This window comes from Hyla sarda, chromosome 6 (genome assembly GCF_029499605.1).
Source record: "Hyla sarda isolate aHylSar1 chromosome 6, aHylSar1.hap1, whole genome shotgun sequence".
NCBI classification, from domain to species: Eukaryota; Metazoa; Chordata; class Amphibia; order Anura; family Hylidae; genus Hyla; species Hyla sarda.
In genome coordinates, this window is record NC_079194.1 from 276,973,318 (window position 1) to 276,992,678 (window position 19,361).

At 47.5% G+C, this 19,361-nt stretch overlaps 1 protein-coding gene across 5 annotated transcripts in view; it reads left to right on the plus strand.

Annotated features, from left to right (window-relative positions):
• LOC130277095 (C-factor-like) overlaps positions 1 to 19,361 on the plus strand; it is a 35,438-nt gene that overhangs the window by 602 nt on the left and 15,475 nt on the right. The window contains exons 1-3 of one of the 5 annotated variants that reach the window (XM_056527405.1): positions 1,324 to 1,508; positions 2,709 to 2,873; positions 9,971 to 10,022. In XM_056527405.1, the coding sequence (XP_056383380.1) occupies positions 1,482 to 1,508; positions 2,709 to 2,873; positions 9,971 to 10,022 (244 nt within the window). In that variant the 5' untranslated portion in view covers positions 1,324 to 1,481. Of the gene's footprint in view, positions 1 to 1,323; positions 1,509 to 1,634; positions 1,745 to 2,708; positions 2,874 to 9,970; positions 10,023 to 19,361 lie in introns of those variants that run through there. The other 4 variants (XM_056527408.1, XM_056527407.1, XM_056527409.1 and 1 more) reach the window with 4 other exon arrangements.

A 19,361-nucleotide genomic window follows, 5' to 3' on the forward strand; every position in this document is an offset into this window, starting at 1 on the left:
GCGAGTAAACTATAAGGGTCTATTTACACGGGCGGAATTTCTGCACCAATTCTGCTTCCTTGGGTGTTTTCTGGCTTGTGCGGATTTTGTGGAATTGGTGCGGAATTGGTCCGGAATTTGGGTCTATTGGGCTTCCGTTTGAGGCGGGGTGTAAATAGACCTTTAAGATGTTTCCTGGCAAAGCACAACACATCCTTATAACAGTTCATGGAGTCTGGCCTCCTGGATAGCTTTAACCATGCAATCTCCAAAAAATAGTCTGTAAAGGACTGAGGAATGCGATAGGCTACTCCTGGAGTCTTTGGGGTGGCGATATTTTGATTTTTAATAATCTCTCCTGTATTTAACATAGGACTTCATTTAGACACAACATTTTCATCTAGCATTGTTTGCGAAACAAGGCCATTAGTTTACCTGTTCAGAAAATATGTTTCTGCTTAAAGGGGTTATCCAGAAAAAAACCTTTTTATATATATCAACTGGCTCCAGAAAGTTAAACAGATTTGTAAATTACTTCTATTAAAAAATCTTAATCCTTCCAGTACTTATGAGCTTCTGAAGTTAAGGTTGTTCTTTTATGTCTAAGTGCTCTCTGATGACACGTGTCTCAGGAACCGCCCAGTTTAGAAGAGGTTTTCTATGGGGATTTGCTTCTAAACTGGGCGGTTCCCGAGACACGTGTCATCAGAGAGCACTTAGACAAAAAAGAACAACCTTAACTTCAAAAGCTCATAAGTACTGAAAGGATTAAGATTATTTTAATAGAAGTAATTTACAAATCTGTTTAACTTTCTGGAGTCAGTTGATATATAAAAAAAAAGTTTTTTCCTGGATAACCCCTTTAACTTGAGGGACGACCAACAATATATGAGGGTGTCTTTTTTTATTCCCTATTATGCCATGTTATAGCTGTCTGGACAGACAGAAAATAAAGAGGGTGCTTGAGAGCTTTCTCAATAAATGTAACGGGGCCCAAGTTTAATATGAAAACAATGGGTAAGTGACATATTATCATTAACACATGTTTTATTACAACACAAAATAAGTGGCATTCAGATTTACTTACTGTAATAATTCTGGTGCATTTGACTTGCCAAAATGTTGTACTTCATGGTGAGACAAAAAAAATAAAATTGGTCAGCACATCCAACACAACTACTAAAGATAATGAGGGAGATTGATCAAAACCTGTCCAGAGGAGAAGTTGCTGAGTTGCCCATAGCAACAAATCAGATTGCTTCTTTCATTTTTCACGGGCCTTTTCAGAAATGAAAGAAGCGATCTGATTGGTTGCTATGGGCAACTCAGTAACTTTTCCACTGCACAGGTTTTGATAAATCTCCCCCAATGTATGTATGCAGGTGCAGGCTGCTGTGGCTGAAATACGGATGGAAATAGAAGAATTCTAGCAGCACACTACTAGAACAAAGCACCGGCGCGCACGCCCCCTAAGGAACGGGGACGCGCGTGCCGAGGCTGAGATGAAGCAGCAGGAGGAGTGGACGTGGGTAAGTGACGGGCCGTTATTCGCATGCGGGCGTGTCCCGCAATGCGAATCCCGGCCTCGCCGGTGACCGGGGACACGGAGCTACTGCGCTCACGGCAGGTGCTAACCGCCGGAGCGCAGTATGTAACACAGCTGGAGCTGTAGTGGTGACATCACAGAGCCGTTCAGCCAATCACTGGTATTTTGGCTGTAGACGAAAGACACCGGTCACCGAGGAAGGAGGAAAAGAAGAGGAAGGTGAGTAAGGCTGAGTTCACACTACGGTTTGTAACTACTGGGAGCAGGGGTGGGCGGGGCTCAATCACCGCGCACGCCCTCAGCCGTATTCGGGAACCCTAGTTAATGTATGTCTATGAGCCGACCGGAGTGAACCGCAGCCTCCGGTCGGCGGCCTTTTCGTCCGTATGCGGTTTCCCGACCACAGGCAAAAACGTGGTTGACCACGTTTTTGCCTGCGGTCGGTAAACCACATACGGCCGAAAACGCAGGCGACCGGAGACTGCGGTCACTCCGGTCGGCTCATAGACATACATTAACTATGGTTCCCGAATACGACTGAGTGCGGGCGCCACAATTAAGCCCCGCCCACCCCTCCTCCCAGCCGTATACGGGAACCGTAGTTACAAACCGTAGTGTGAACCCAGCCTTACAGGATGGCAAAAGAAATTCCTTCCCGACTCTAATATGGCATCAGAATAAATCCCTGGATCATTGTTCTGTCCCTAGAAATATAAACCTAGTCTCCATAACTTGTAATGGTGTTTCTCTCCAGAAATGCATCCAGGCCCCTTTTAAAATGTGTTTTATTTTTTATTTTTATTTTATTAGGCAGCCTGGGGACAACAAGAAAATAATACACTCATTAAAGTAGTACTTCCTGATATTACAGTAATACCTTATATTACTATGTAACACCACTTTCAGATTTCTTATACCTTTCCTAGAACTATACTAGATCAGTACCTTTTACTATGCAGAATCAAGTAGTCAATTTTTTGAGAAGTACTGCATTTCTAAACCATTTGTGAAAAACCTGAAGGGATTAAATAGTTTTCCTCAGGCACTGTGAAACACGCAGTTTCTCTCCTTCTGGTTCTACAACCTTTCTAGAAAGGGAAGTACCGTAAATGTACTATTATGCTGACTCATTGTGACTTGCTGCCCTTTGACACTGCTAAGGCACGGCTTCTTAATCATTTAGTCTTCTACCACAGAAGAAGAAGGTAACATGGCTCCTGAGAGAATCCTCATCACTGGATGCAACAGAGGGATTGGCTATGAACTGGTCCGGCAGCTGACAGAACAACAATGTCCGCCTAAACAAATCTTTGCAACTTGTCGTGATCCCAGCTCTCCTCAGAATAAGGTAAACTCATTTTCATCTTAGCATATTTTACATTTTACTTATTTATTGTCATTACACTAAGTGAATATTGTTTTTGTTAAGCATTTTTATTAGGGTATTTGTGTGATTCTGCACTGCAAAAGTCTTAACTGAGCCTCTGCTGAGCGTTGAGCTCCTTTGTTTCTGATCGGCTCTGTTCGATTTTTCCTCTGAGAGCTGAGTAATGGAATTCCTAGAAAGTCTGGGAATCTCTACGAATTCGCACATCACACTCTTACAGCAGACACAGCACTCTGAAATGATTCTGCCCCTTTAATTTAGTAATTAGTGGGGGTCTAAACACCTGGACCTTCACTGATCGAAACGTTAGACATATTACTATAATGTGTTTTTTAACTATTTGAACTGGAAGCTGTTGCTGTCAAGCTTCAACAGTTCCTTATACTGCAGCAGACATAAAGTCAATAATAACAACTATGTTAAGATGTAATGCATAAAAATTACTAAAAGAGTGGTAATATACATATATATATATATATATATATATATATATATATATATATATAATGCAAATCATAAAATGTTGCAGTATCTTGTAATACCTTTTTTATTGGACTAACAGCATTTTGTAGAGACAAGCTTTCGGGATTCCTCCCTTTATCAAGTCCAAAGCAAATTTGCTTTGGACTTGAAAAAGGGAGGAATCCCGAAAGCTTGTCTCTACAAAATGCTGTTAGTCCAATAAAAAAGGTATTACAAGATACTGCAACATTTTATGATTTGCATCTGCATCACTGGACTAATACGGCTACTCAAATTTACTATATATATAATGTAACTACCAAAAAACAGCTGCCACTGAAAACAAGATGCACTCCACTAGATTTACAACAATATCTTTATTGGTACAAAACAGCAGATCAAGTTAACAGAAATATTAAAACCATTTAAAAGGCTCCTAAAGAGCCACAACACAGCCTCAGAGCAGGGCAATGACCCCCTGCTCCGGGTAAATGACCCCGTCCTACTGAAGATGTAATATTAATAAATAGTGTCGGCTCAATGTGGCTACAAAAGACAAAATAAGGGCACAGTAAACACCACAATAATGTAACATGAAGAATAATTCTATCTAGGATGCAATGATATCCTATGATACTGCCCTTTGCGACGGAACACGTGGGGTTTAGTGACCCCGTCCTCTGTCACAGCATCTGTGTCGCTGGCCCGTGTGGAGTACATCTTACGTGTGGTATTGTATACTGGCAATAGGGCAGTATCATAGGCTATGATTGCATCCTAGATAGAATTATTCTTCATGTTACATTATTGTGGTGTTTACTGTGCCCTTATTTTGTCTTTTGTAGCCACATTGAGCCGACACTATTTATTAATATTACATCTTCAGTAGGACGGGGTCATTTACCAGGAGCAGGGATCATTGCCCTGCTCTGAGGCTGTGTTGTGGCTCTTTAGGAGCCTTTTAAATGGTTTTAATATTTCTGTTAACTTGATCTGCTGTTTTGTACCAATAAAGATATTGTTGTAAATCTAGTGGAGTGCATCTTGTTTTCAGTGGCAGCTGTTTTTTGGTAGTGTGATGTATTGCACTGAGTTGCACCCAGATCTATATATTATATTGCGGTGAGCCCCCCCCCCACATTGCTTTTTCTTATATATAATGTAAGACACATAAAGCACGTATAATACAGACCAAAACCAGAAAGATCTGTTAGGATTCGGCAGGCTGGAGGTGGATCCTCTGTGTCAGAGAGGGATTGGCGTGGACCGTACCGGTGGACCGATTCGAAGTTGCTACTGGTATTCACCAGAGCCCTCCGCAAAGTGGGATGATCTTGCTGCGGCGGTAGCAACCAGGTCGTATCCACCGGTAACGGCTCAACCTCTCTGACTGCTGAGACTGGCGTGGTACAGAAGGACAAGACAAGAGCAAGGTCGGACGTAGCAGAAGGTCAGGGCAGGCAGCAAGGGTCGTAGTCCGGGGCAACAGCAGAAGGTCTGGAACACAGGCTTGGGACATACACAAAACGCTTTCACTGGCACAAGGCAACAGCAATGCAGGGAAGGGGAAGTGAGGTTATAAAGGCGTGGAGCAGGTGAGAGTAATACACTGATTGGGCCAGGCACCAATTAGTGGTGCACTTGCCCTTTAAATCTTAGAGAGCTCGCGTGCGCGCCCTAGAGAGCGGAGCCGCGCGCCAGGACGTGACAGCCAGGGACCGGAACAGGTGAGCAGATTGGGATGCGATTCGCGAGCGGGCGCGTCCCGCTATGCGGATCGCATCTCCGCCGGCAGTGTCAGTGCAGCGCTCCCGGTCAGCGGGTCTGACCGGGGCGCTGCAGAGAGGAGAACGCCGCAAGTGCCAGGGACCCAGAGCGCTCGGTGTAACAGTACCCCCCCTTAGGTCTTCCCCTCTTTTTTTCTGCTTGTCCCTTCATACGAGATGAAACCATTGGGAGCGACTCTTGAGTTTCCTTCTGGAAGAAAGCGAAGTCCTGGGTAACTTCATCAACGGCAGGCAATCCAGAAGAAGTGGGAATGGGGAGGGGGGGGGGGCAGAGGGTGAAGCTTGCCACGGAGCAGAGTGTTACCAGGAAGGGGGCTATGAGGACTCAAAATCTCAGCTTGCTTTTTGCCAAAAATATCCTGGTAAGCCTTGGGAGGGGCCGGTATGGGTGGAACCTCAGGTGTTAGACAAGTGGGAGCAGATGTGAGGCATCGTTTGTGACAAGAGGGACCACAATTTTTGATCTCCCCGGTGGTCCAGTCAAGGGTGGGATAATGACGTTGGAGCCATGGCAGACCGAGGAGGACATCAGAGGTGCAGTTGGGCAGAACAAAAAATTAAATTTTTTCGTGATGCAGTCCAATGCTCATAAGCAGGGGTTCTGTGCGGTAACGCACAGTGCAGTCCAATTTTTCTCCGTTGACAGAAGAAATGTAGAGCGGCTTGACGAGACGGGTTACTGGGATGCTGAACCTATTAACATAAGAGGCCAAAATAAAATTTCCTGCAGAACCAGAGTCCACGAAGGCCACAGCTGAGAAGGAGGAGTTGGCAGAAGGAGAAATCCGCACAGGCACAGTGAGACGTGGAGAAGCAGAATTCACACAAAGGGACGCCACTCCCATGTGAACAGGGTGCGTGCGTGCGTTTCCCAGACGCGGAGAACGAATAGGGCAGTCCACTAGTAAATGTTCGGTACTAGCGCAGTACAGGCATAAGTTTTTATCTCTGCAACGAGACCTCTCTTCATGGGTCAGGCGAGACCGATCCACTTGCATAGCCTCCTCGGCGGGAGGCACAGGGGTAGATTGCAAAGGATACTGGGAGAGAGGTGCCCGGAGATCAAGGTCTTTTTCCTGGCGGAGCTCCTGTTGTCTTTCAGAAAAACGCTTGTCGATGCGGGTGGCCAAAAGGATAAGTTCAGACAGGTTAGTTGGAATTTCTTGTGCGGCCAGTACATATTTGATGTTGCTGGATAAGCCTTTCTTGAAGGTCGTGCAGAGGGCCTCATTGTTCCAGGCTAGCTCTGAGGTGAGGGTACGAAACTGGATGGCGTATTCGCCTACGGAAGAAGTTCCTTGGACTAGGTTCAGCAAAGCAGTCTCGGCAGAGGAGACCCGGGCTGGCTCCTCGAAGACACTACGGACTTCAGCGAAGAAGGACTGGACAGTGGCTGTGGCAGGATCATTTGTGGTCCCAGAGCGGTGTGGCCCAAGACAAGGCCTTTCCAGACAGAAGACTAACTACGAAAGCCACCTTAGACCGTTCTGTAGGAAATTGGTCAGACAACATCTCCAAATGTAGGGAACATTGAGACAGGAAACCACGGCAGAGTTTAGAGTCCCCATAAAATTTGTCCGGCAGGGACAAGCGGAGGCTAGGAGCGGCCACTCGCTGCGGAGGAGGTGGTGGCTGTAGCTGTGGCAGAAGTTGCTGTAGCATGGCAGTCAACTGCGACAGCTGCTGTCCTTGTTGGGCGATCTGTTGGGATTGCTGGGCGACCACCGTGGATAGGTCAGCGAGACTTGGCAGCGGCACCTCAGCGGGATCCATGGCCGGATCTACTGTTAGGATTCGGTAGGCTGGAGGTGGATCCTCTGTGTTAGAGAGGGATTGGCGTGGACCGTACCGGTGGACCGGTTCTAAGTTGCTTCTGGTATTCACCAGAGCCCGCCGAAAAGCGGGATGGTCTTGCTGCGGCGGTAGCAACCAGGTCGTATCCACCGGTAACGGCTCAACCTCTCTGACTGCTGAGACTGGCGTGGTACAGAAGGACAAGGCAAGAGCAAGGTCGGACGTAGCAGAAGGTCAGGGCAGGCAGCAAGGGTCATAGTCAGGGGCAACAGCAGAAGGTCTGGAACACAGGCTTGGGACATACACAAAACACTTTCACTGGCACAAGGCAACAAGATCCGGCAATGCAGGGAAGTGAGGTTATAAATGCGTGGAGCAGGTGGGAGTAATACACTGATTGGGCCAGGCACCAATTAGTGGTGCACTGGCCCTTTAAATCTTAGAGAGCTGGCGCACGCGCCCTAGAGAGCGGAGCCGCGCGCGCCAGGACGTGACAGCCAGGGACCGGGACAGGTGAGCAGATTGGGATGCGATCCGCGAGCGGGCGCGTCCCGCTATGCGAATTGCATCCCCGCCGGCAGTGTCAGTGCAGCGCTCCCGGTCAGCGGGAGAACGCCGCGAGCTCTCCGGGGAGGAGCAGGGACCCAGAGCGCTCAGCGTAACAAGACCCCAACGTACATTTCACTCACGCTTCCTCAGGAGGGTCTCTTCCTGCCATTATATATTTTTTGCATAGTAAATATACAATTCAAAAATATATATTTTATGCTTCATACACTGCCTGGGAACAAGCGCCCTGAGGAACTTGTCAAAAGTTTGTGGGTGATTTTAGAGATGTGGCAGGTTAATCGGCAACAGAAACATATAAAATAATGTACGGCTTTCTTTTATAATTATCCTTTTGTCCAGGATTTTCAGAGCGGCAAGAGATTTAACAGGTAAATTGTGGCTGTTAAATATTTTATAGCATTTACTGCTTTTAGGTTACAAAGTTACATGGATACATAATTCATAAGGTTGAAAAAAGACAGGAGTCCATCTAGTTCAACCTATATCCATTTTGTGTCCCTACTGGGTTAATTCAAAGGATGCTGATGGCAATTGCCCCATACAAGGGGGGAAAATTTCTTTCCCACTCCAATATGGCATTAGAATAAATCCCTGAATTAACCTCCCTGGCGGTATGATTCTGTCTGGAAATTTGTACCAAAAGCGGTACAATTTTTTAAACTGAATTACACATCTCCCTCCTTCCATTTCACATCTCCCCTGTCACATTCCCCCTCTCCCTTGTCACATCCCCCGTCACATTCTCCCCCCTCCTTGTCACATTCTCCCCCCTCCTTGTCACATTCTCCCCCCTCCTTGTCACATTCTCCCCCCTCCTTGTCACATTCTTCCCCTCCTTGTCACATTCTTCCCCCTGTCACATTCCCCCCCCCCCTGTCACATTCCCCCCTTTGTCACATCCCCCCCCCCCCCCCCCTTGTCACCTTGTCTTGTCCTGCAGCAAATACACTAGGATTGCCGGGCAGATTTCAAACCTAGTGCATTTCCTGCAGAACAAGTCCTTTCCCCTTCAGCCAATCACAGGCTTTACACCACTGCGGCCTGTGATTGGCTGAAAAGTGAAAGGTCCTAGAAGATGAATAGTGAAGAGAGGACACCCCGGACCGCACGGAGGGGAACGGCATCTGCAGGGACCGGGACTAGGTGAGCAAAAGGTTTTTTTATTTTACTACTTCTTCCTTTTACACTTAGCTCAGTGTTTTTCTAACTGGGGGCCTCCAGCTGTTGTGAAACTACTACTCCCAGCATGTCCGGACAGCCTTTGGCTGTTCGGGCATGCTGAGCGTTGTAGTTTTGCAACAGCTGGAGGCCCCCTGGTAGGGAAACACTGACTTTTAGTATTTTTCTTTACCTGCTCTGGCCGGCCCCCGCAACGGGAGCCGACCCGAGGAGATAATCACATGTTTTCCCGGGGGCCGCATCGCTATATCGCATTGCTTTTGCGATATATCGTGCAGCCCGGCCAGGAACTCTGTAATTCTACCCCGAGCGTGACTCGGGGTTACCGATCCTAGCAGGGAAAATTAACCCCGAGTCACGCTCAGGAATACCGCTCAGGAGGTTAACGTTCTATCCCGAAAAATCTATTAAATATAACCTGTAATGTTATTACTCTCCAGAAATACATACAGAAGTTGAACATGACCACTTTCTCTGGCAGAGATTTCCATAGTCTCACTGCTCTTACTGTAAAGAACCCTCGTATGTGCTGGTATAGAAACCTTCTTTCCTCTAAACGTAGAGGATGCCCCCTTGTTATAGATAAAGTCCTGGATATAAATAGATCATGGGAGAGATCTCTGTACTGCCCCCTGATATATTTATACATAGTTATTAGGTTATAATTCTAAAACTCCAGAACAACCCATGTCATTTTTTAGCTTGCTATACTCTCTAAGAAATCTAGAGTAGAAAAAGCAGACTCTCTTTAGCACGATTAAAGGGGTACTTTGGTGGAAAACAATTCTTTCATATCAACTGGCTCCAGAATATTAAACATAATTGTAAATGACTTCAGTTAAAAAAAGCTTAACCCTTCCAGAACTTATTAGCTGCTGTATATTACAAGTTGAGTTGTTCTTTTCTGTCTGACCACAGTGCTCTCTGCTGACACCTCTGTCCATATCAGGGACTGATCAGAGTAGGAGCAAATCCCCATAGCAAACCTCTCCTGCTCTGGACAGTTCCTGACATGGACAGAGGTGTCAGCAGAGAGCACTGTGGTCAGACTGAAAATAAATTCAAAAAGAAAAGAACCTTTTCTGTAGGATACTGGAGCAGCAGATAAGTACTGGAAGGATTTAGATTTTTTTTTAAAGAAGTCATTTACAAATCTGTTTGACTTTCTGGCACCAGTTGATTTGAAATACAATTGTTTTCCACCGGAGTACTCCTTTAATATTAGTATTTGTATTCAATAATAACCATATAGCTTTATTTTCACAGAAACTGAATGATCTTGCTGCAAAATATCCGAACGTTATTGTTATAAAGTTAGGTATGTATTCTGGAGATGCTTGTATAAATTTATTATCCATGTACTACAATATAAAATGTTGCTGCTGGATACATTAGCCTAGATTTACTATTGTTTCCCTTTTTGGATTTTATGTGGCTTGTTTTCTGTTTAGTTTTTTTTAACCACATTTACTGGCGCATGTCTTAGAAAATTGTGGGAAACTAATAAAAAGCGCTACAATGCTCTCTAATCTTTATATATAAAACTCAATGGCCCTTATTTACTAAGAGTGTTGTGTAGTTTTCTTTGTGGGTTTTATTTCCCTACAATTTATTTTCCACTGTATTTACTAAGCTTTCCCAAAATTTTCCACTTTCCCTACACTTTGCTTTTTTTACACATACTCTGATCTGTCTCCTTTTCCTCAGCGCAAATTCACAACATTTTATGTGGAAACCTTTAGTAATATGTTTTTTTTTTGTGTGTGAAAATGTCGGGAACACGCCCCTTTTCGGAGACCACGCCTCTTTTTCAGGTTTTCTTAGAAAAATGGAGAGTTAGTCGGGTTTTTTCAATTCTAGTGCAAATTCTGGTGCAAAATCTGGCACAGACAGAATTTCTGGCGCAATGCCACAGAATCTGACACACAACCCGACAAAACATGTCGGGTCTGTAATAGTAAATGAGGGCCAATGTGTGTGTGTGTATGTATGTTCCAGCATCACGTCCAAACGGCATGTTAACATGAAACTTGGCATGTTACTTATATGTCAACAACAAACATAGGATTGGTAATTTAACCCTTACTCACCCCCATTTGCCAGGGTCGGGTTTTTGTTTAAAGACCAATACAAGTCTATGGGAAATATAGGTTACTGTATAACTTCCAAACGGCTGGGGATATTTCGATAATACTTGGTCACATGTTACTTATATGTCCACTTAAAATATAGGATAGTTAATTTAACCCTTACCTAGCCCCATTTGTGAGGGTCGGGGTTTTTGTTTAGAGTCCTATGCAAATCAATGGGAAATGTATTTTCCCACATAACTTCCGTACGGCTGGAGATACTTCAATACCTGGTACACATGTTACAGGTCGGGATATGAGGACGGGATGGGAGGTCGGCATAAGAGGTCAGGATAGGAGTTCGAGATAGGAGGACGGGATGGTCGAGATAGGAGGTTGGGATAGGAGGTCAGGATAGGAGGTCGAGATAGGAGGTCTAGTTAGGAGGTCAGGATAGGAGGATGGGATATGAGGACAGGATATGAGGTCGAGATAGGAGGACGGGATAGGAGGACGGGATAGGAGGACGGGATAGGAGGACGGGATAGGAGGACGGGATAGGAGGACGGGATAGGAGGTCGAGATAAGAGGACGGGATAGGAGGACGGGATAGGAGGTTGGGATAGGAGGTTGGGATAGGAGGTTGGGATAGGAGGTTGGGATAGGAGGTCGGGATAGGAGGTCGGGATAGGAGGTCGAGATAGGAGGTCAAGATAAGAGGTCGAGATAGGAGGATGGGATATGAGGACAGGATAGGAGGATGGGATAGGAAGTTGAAATAGGAGGTCGAGATAGGAGGTCGGGATAGGAAGTCGAGATAGGAGATCGAGATAGGAGGTCGGGATAGGAGGTCGGGATAGGAGGTCGAGATAGGAGGTCGAGAGAGGAGGACGGGATAGGAGGACGGGATAGGAGGTCGAGATAGGAGAATGGGATAGGAGGACAGGATAGGAGGACGGGATAGGAGGACGGGATAGGAGGATGGGGTAGGAGGTCGGGATAGAAGGTCAGGATAGGAGGTCGAGATAGGAGGATGGGATAGGAGGATGAGATAGGAGGTCGAGATAGGAGAATGGGATAGGAGGACAGGATAGGAGGACGGGATAGGAGGATGGGGTAGGAGGTCGGGATAGAAGGTCAGGATAGGAGGTCAGGGTATGAGGACGGGATATGGGGTTGGGATATGACAACAATATATGAGGACAGGATATGAAGTCCCGTCCTCCACAACAAGGATTAGGAAGGAAAAACCAGGCAACGCCGGGTACTCAGCTAGTAAGGTATAAACAAAACATTGCAAACATGGATACACTCACTTTTTCAGGTTGAAATAGAAGTTTTATGGGTTCGGGTTTCTTATTGTAAAGTGTCACAATATGTTAAAATTATGGCACACATATGTGCCCCAAAATTGTGTAGCAAAAGTTGACGCTAAACTGTCAGGATGTGTATGATAAATTTTGCCCATTGTTTAGTTTTATCATTTTGAGGTTAGTATTAGATTGTAAAATGTAATTTACCTTGCTAGTAGCACTTTTTAAATCCAAACCCCCTTCTGCTATAAGACAAGCTTATTCTATTCCACAAAAACTTTTATGGCGTTTTCAAGGTCATGATGAGGAGAATAGGTGGGTCTGTAGACTTTAAGAGTTCTATTTTTAGTATATATAATGTTTATGGCCTTATGTGGAAAACAGATTTGTTAAAAGCCTATAAGACCTTATTCCCTCTGACTCTTCTCCCCAAAAATTCATAGGGGGGGGGGGGGGATGGAATTTTTGTTTTATCTTCTAATGAGGATAGGAGGAAGGGGTGAGAGCTTATGGGTGCCGAGTGTTACGTGCTTTCCAAGAGAGGAAGGACTTACATGATGCATGGAAAGTACAGCAATCCTGGTAACAAATAGATCACTTGTTGTCCAGTGCTTTATTGTTCACAAAAATATTCTTTACATCTTGGACCATAAACCCATACAGATAGATTTTCATGACACGTTCAGATTTTTTGTGTTGGATTTCCTCCTATTTAGCTATGGGGCTACTGACTTGCCTTTATACAAAGGTCACTAGACTCCTGGGGTCTCTAAAGTCCTCAATAATTATATGTAATACTTTTTTGACTTTGAGAGAGGTTAGGAAAGTTTTTGGCCTCCCCTATTTCCTACTGAAAAGTCTGCCATTTTGGGGACATCAAGGCTTTCCTATGGGTAAAGAAGATACATTTTTAATATGGATGGATGGGGGTGTTTTCATCACGGCCCACCTCATGCACCCCTTGAAAAAGCTCTGGCTGACTCTTAGGGAACTGCAGTGGGATTTTTTTTTTTTGCAAACATAGACTTTAAAATGTTATAAAGCAGGTGGTAACTTATAACTTTTACAGGGCATGGCTGATAGAATCTATTCTATGTGGGAGTCTATTACCCAGGACACGCACATTAGGAACAAAAGTCTGTTTGGTCTGATGGGCCTGTGTGGTCACTGAAGGGTAGAGTGATTCTTATGCTCATTCACAGGGATGTTTATGGTTTAATTTACCTGTAACACCAACATTTCTGTCACGATGCCGGCTGGCAGGTAGTGGATCCTCTGTGCCAGAGAGGGATTGGCGTGGACCGTGCTAGTGGACCGGTTCTAAGCCACTACTGGTTTTCACCAGAGCCCGCCGCAAAGCGGGATGGTCTTGCTGCGGCGGTAGTGACCAGGTCGTATCCACTAGCAACGGCTCACCTCTCTGGCTGCTGAAGATAGGCGCGGTACAAGGGAGTAGGCAGAAGCAAGGTCGGACGTAGCAGAAGGTCGGGGCAGGCAGCAAGGATCGTAGTCAGGGGCAACGGCAGAAGGTCTGGAACACAGGCTAGGAACATACAAGGAACGCTTTCACTGGCACAATGGCAACAAGATCCGGCAAGGGAGTGCAGGGGAAGTGAGGTGATATAGGGAAGTGCACAAGTGAACACACTAATTGGAACCACTGCGCCAATCAGCGGCGCAGTGGCCCTTTAAATCGCAGAGACCCGGCGCGCGCGCGCCCTAGGGAGCGGGGCCGCGCGCGCCGGGACAGAACAGACGGGGAGCGAGTCAGGTACGGGAGCCGGGGTGCGCATCGCGAGCGGGCGCTACCCGCATCGCGAATCGCATCCCGGCTGGCAGCGGAATCGCAGCGCCCCGGGTCAGAGGATGTGACCGGAGCGGTGCAGCGGGGAGAGTGAAGCGAGCGCTCCGGGGAGGAGCGGGGACCCGGAGCGCTCGGCGTAACAGTACCCCCCCCCTTGGGTCTCCCCCTCTTCTTAGAGCCTGAGAACCTGAGGAGCAGACTTTTGTCTAGGATGTTGTCCTCAGGTTCCCAGGATCTCTCTTCAGGACCACAACCCTCCCAGTCCACCAAAAAAAAAAGTTTTCCCTCTGACCTTCTTGGAAGCCAAGATTTCTCTGACAGAGAAGACGTCCGAGGAGCCGGAAACAGGAGTGGGAGGAACAGATTTGGGAGAAAAACGGTTGAGGATGAGTGGTTTGAGAAGAGAGACGTGAAAGGCATTAGGGATACGAAGAGAAGGAGGAAGAAGAAGTTTATAAGAGACAGGATTAATTTGACACAAAATTTTGAAAGGACCAAGATAGCGTGGTCCCAACTTGTAGCTAGGGACACGGAAGCGGACATATTTAGCGGAGAGCCATACCTTGTCTCCAGGGGAAAAAACGGGAGGAGCTCTTCTTTTCTTATCCGCGAACTTCTTCATGCGTGATGAAGCCTGTAAGAGAGAATTTTGGGTCTCTCTCCATATGATGGAAAGGTCACGAGAAATTTCATCCACAGCGGGCAGACCAGAGGGCAAGGGAGTAGGGAGGGGGGGAAGAGGGTGACGGCCGTACACCACGAAAAATGGGGATTTGGAGGAAGATTCAGAGACCCTGAAGTTATACGAGAATTCGGCCCATGGGAGGAGATCTGCCCAGTCATCCTGGCGGGAGGAAACAAAATGTCGCAAATAATCACCCAAGATCTGGTTAATTCTTTCTACTTGTCCATTGGACTGGGGATGATATGCAGAAGAAAAATTTAATTTAATCTTGAGTTGTTTACAGAGAGCCCTCCAGAATTTAGACACGAATTGGACGCCTCTATCCGAGACAATCTGCGTGGGCAACCCGTGAAGACGAAAAATGTGTACAAAAAATTGTTTAGCCAACTGAGGCGCAGAAGGAAGACCAGGAAGAGGGATGAAATGTGCCATTTTGGAGAATCGATCAACGACCACCCAAATAACAGTGTTGCCACGGGAAGGGGGTAAATCAGTAATAAAATCCATACCAATCAGAGACCAAGGCTGTTCGGGGACAGTCAGAGGATGAAGAAAACCAGCGGGCTTCTGGCGAGGAGTCTTATCCCGGGCACAGATAGTGCAGGCTCGCACAAAGTCCACAACATCCGTCTCCAGAGTCGGCCACCAATAGAAGCGGGAGATGAGTTGCACAGATTTCTTGATGCCCGCATGACCTGCGAGATGGGAGGAGTGACCCCATTTGAGGATTCCGAGGCGTTGGCGTGGAGAAACAAAGGTCTTTCCTGGAGGAGTCTGCCTGATGGAGGCAGGAGAAGTGGAGATCAGGCAGTCAGGTGGAATGATGTGTTGCGGAGAGAGTTCAACTTCTGAGGCATCCGAGGAACGAGAGAGAGCATCGGCCCTAATGTTCTTATCGGCAGGACGAAAGTGAATCTCAAAATTAAATCGGGCAAAGAACAGAGACCACCGGGCCTGGCGAGGATTCAGCCGTTGGGCAGACTGGAGGTAGGAGAGGTTCTTGTGGTCGGTGTAGATAATAACAGGAAAACTTGATCCCTCCAGCAGATGCCTCCATTCCTCAAGTGCTAATTTAATGGCTAGAAGCTCTCGATCCCCGATGGAGTAGTTCCTCTCTGCTGGAGAGAAGGTCCTAGAGAAAAAACCACAAGTGACAGCATGCCCGGAAGAATTTTTTTGTAGAAGAACAGCTCCAGCTCCCACTGAGGAGGCATCAACCTCCAATAGGAAGGGTTTGGAAGGGTCAGGTCTGGAGAGGACGGGAGCCGAAGAAAAGGCAGACTTGAGTCGTTTAAAGGCGTCTTCTGCTTGAGGAGGCCAGGACTTGGGATCAGCATTTTTTTTGGTTAAAGCCACGATAGGAGCCACAATGGTAGAAAAATGTGGAATAAATTGCCTGTAATAATTGGCGAACCCCAAAAAGCGTTGGATAGCACGGAGTCCGGAGGGGCGTGGCCAATCTAAGACGGCAGAGAGTTTGTCTGGATCCATCTGTAGTCCCTGGCCAGAGACCAAATATCCTAGAAAAGGAAGAGATTTGCATTCAAACAGACATTTCTCAATTTTGGCATAGAGTAGATTGTCACGAAGTCTCTGAAGAACCATACGGACATGCTGGCGGTGTTCTTCTAGATTGGCAGAAAAAATTAGGATATCGTCCAGATATACAACAACACAGGAGTATAACAGATCACAAAAAATTTCATTGACAAAGTCTTGGAAGACGGCAGGGGCGTTGCACAGGCCAAAGGGCATGACCAGATACTCAAAGTGTCCATCTCTGGTGTTAAATGCCGTTTTCCACTCATCCCCCTCTCTGATGCGGATGAGGTTATAGGCGCCTCTTAAGTCCAATTTAGTAAAGATGTGGGCACCTTGGAGGCGATCAAAGAGTTCAGAGATGAGGGGTAAGGGGTAGCGGTTCTTAACCGTGATTTTATTAAGACCGCGGTAGTCAATGCAAGGACGTAGGGAGCCATCTTTTTTGGACACAAAGAAAAATCCGGCTCCGGCAGGAGAGGAGGATTTACGGATAAAGCCCTTTTTTAGATTCTCCTGGACGTATTCAGACATGGCAAGAGTCTCTGGGGCAGAGAGAGGATAAATTCTGCCCCGGGGTGGAGTAGTGCCCGGGAGGAGGTCGATAGGACAATCATAAGGCCTGTGAGGAGGTAGAGTCTCAGCTTGTTTTTTGCAGAAAACATCCGCGAAGTCCATATAGGCCTTAGGGAGACCGGTTACTGGAGGAACCACAGAGTTACGGCAAGGGTTACTGGGAACCGGTTTTAGACAGTTCTTGGAACAAGAGGACCCCCAACTCTTGATCTCCCCAGTGGACCAATCCAGGGTTGGGGAATGAAGTTGAAGCCAGGGAAGTCCAAGGAGAATTTCCGAGGTGCAATTGGGGAGGACCAAAAGTTCAATCCTCTCGTGATGAGATCCGATGCTCATAAGAAGGGGCTCCGTGCGGAAACGTATGGTACAGTCCAATCTTTCATTATTTACACAATTGATGTAGAGGGGTCTGGCGAGACTGGTCACGGGGATGTTGAACCTGTTGACGAGAGAGGCCAAAATAAAATTTCCTGCAGATCCAGAGTCCAAGAAGGCCACAGTAGAGAAGGAGAAGGCAGAGGCAGACATCCGCACAGGCACAGTAAGACGTGGAGAAGCCGAGTAGACATCAAGGACTGTCTCACCCTTGTGCGGAGTCAGCGTACGTCTTTCCAGGCGGGGAGGACGGATAGGACAATCCCTCAGGAAGTGTTCGGTACTAGCACAGTACAGGCAGAGGTTCTCCATACGGCGTCGTGTCCTCTCTTGAGGTGTCAGGCGAGACCGGTCGACCTGCATAGCCTCCACGGCAGGAGGCACAGGAACAGATTGCAGGGGACCAGAGGAGAGAGGAGCCGAGGAGAAGAAACGCCTCGTGCGAACAGAGTCCATATCTTGGCGGAGTTCCTGACGCCTTTCGGAAAAACGCATGTCAATGCGAGTGGCTAGGTGAATAAGTTCATGTAGATTAACAGGAATTTCTCGTGCGGCCAGAACATCTTTAATGTTGCTGGATAGGCCTTTTTTGAAGGTCGCGCAGAGGGCCTCATTATTCCAGGACAATTCTGAAGCAAGAGTACGGAATTGTACGGCATACTCGCCAACGGAAGAATTACCCTGGACCAGGTTCAACAGGGCAGTCTCAGCAGAAGAGGCTCGGGCAGGTTCCTCAAAGACACTTCGGATTTCCGAGAAGAAGGAGTGTACAGAGGCAGTGACAGGGTCATTGCGGTCCCAGAGCGGTGTGGCCCATGACAGGGCTTTTCCGGACAGAAGGCTGACTACGAAAGCCACCTTAGACCTTTCAGTGGGAAACAGGTCCGACATCATCTCCAGATGCAGGGAACATTGGGAAAGAAAGCCACGGCAAAACTTAGAGTCCCCATCAAATTTATCCGGCAAGGATAAGCGTAGCCCAGGAGCGGCCACTCGCTGCGGAGGAGGTGCAGGAGCTGGCGGAGGAGATGACTGCTGAAGCTGTGGTAGTAACTGTTGTAGCATAACGGTCAGTTGAGACAGCTGTTGGCCTTGTTGCGCTATCTGTTGTGACTGCTGGGCGACCACCGTGGTGAGGTCAGCGACAACTGGCAGAGGAACTTCAGCGGGATCCATGGCCGGATCTACTGTCACGATGCCGGCTGGCAGGTAGTGGATCCTCTGTGCCAGAGAGGGATTGGCGTGGACCGTGCTAGTGGACCGGTTCTAAGCCACTACTGGTTTTCACCAGAGCCCGCCGCAAAGCGGGATGGTCTTGCTGCGGCGGTAGTGACCAGGTCGTATCCACTAGCAACGGCTCACCTCTCTGGCTGCTGAAGATAGGCGCGGTACAAGGGAGTAGGCAGAAGCAAGGTCGGACGTAGCAGAAGGTCGGGGCAGGCAGCAAGGATCGTAGTCAGGGGCAACGGCAGAAGGTCTGGAACACAGGCTAGGAACATACAAGGAACGCTTTCACTGGCACAATGGCAACAAGATCCGGCAAGGGAGTGCAGGGGAAGTGAGGTGATATAGGGAAGTGCACAAGTGAACACACTAATTGGAACCACTGCGCCAATCAGCGGCGCAGTGGCCCTTTAAATCGCAGAGACCCGGCGCGCGCGCGCCCTAGGGAGCGGGGCCGCGCGCGCCGGGACAGAACAGACGGGGAGCGAGTCAGGTACGGGAGCCGGGGTGCGCATCGCGAGCGGGCGCTACCCGCATCGCGAATCGCATCCCGGCTGGCAGCGGAATCGCAGCGCCCCGGGTCAGAGGATGTGACCGGAGCGGTGCAGCGGGGAGAGTGAAGCGAGCGCTCCGGGGAGGAGCGGGGACCCGGAGCGCTCGGCGTAACAATTTCCACCCGATTTCATGCATTGTCCCAAGTGTAAGGAGAAGGCTACCAATCTCTAGCATGGCCTGTGGTTCTGCCCTGAGGTAGCTCAGTTTTGGGAGGAGGTGTTAGTCTATATCAGAACTCATTGACATATAGCTCTGCATAAAATCCCCCAGGTCCTTGTATTCCATTATGTCCATCCTCAGGATAGAACCCTTTCTACCTTTCAAATACCTCTAGCATTGCAGAGCTAATTTCCCCCATTGAAAGGACTTTTGAGACTGGGCAAAATTGTGACCACGTGTCACTCGAAAAAGGGGGCTTGTTTCTTTTTTCAGAAATGGAAAGTTTTACTTTCAGCTCACTATTTGAGAGAGGAAGTTGACAACATTGTTTGTCCCTTTCAATATACTACCTGGTATT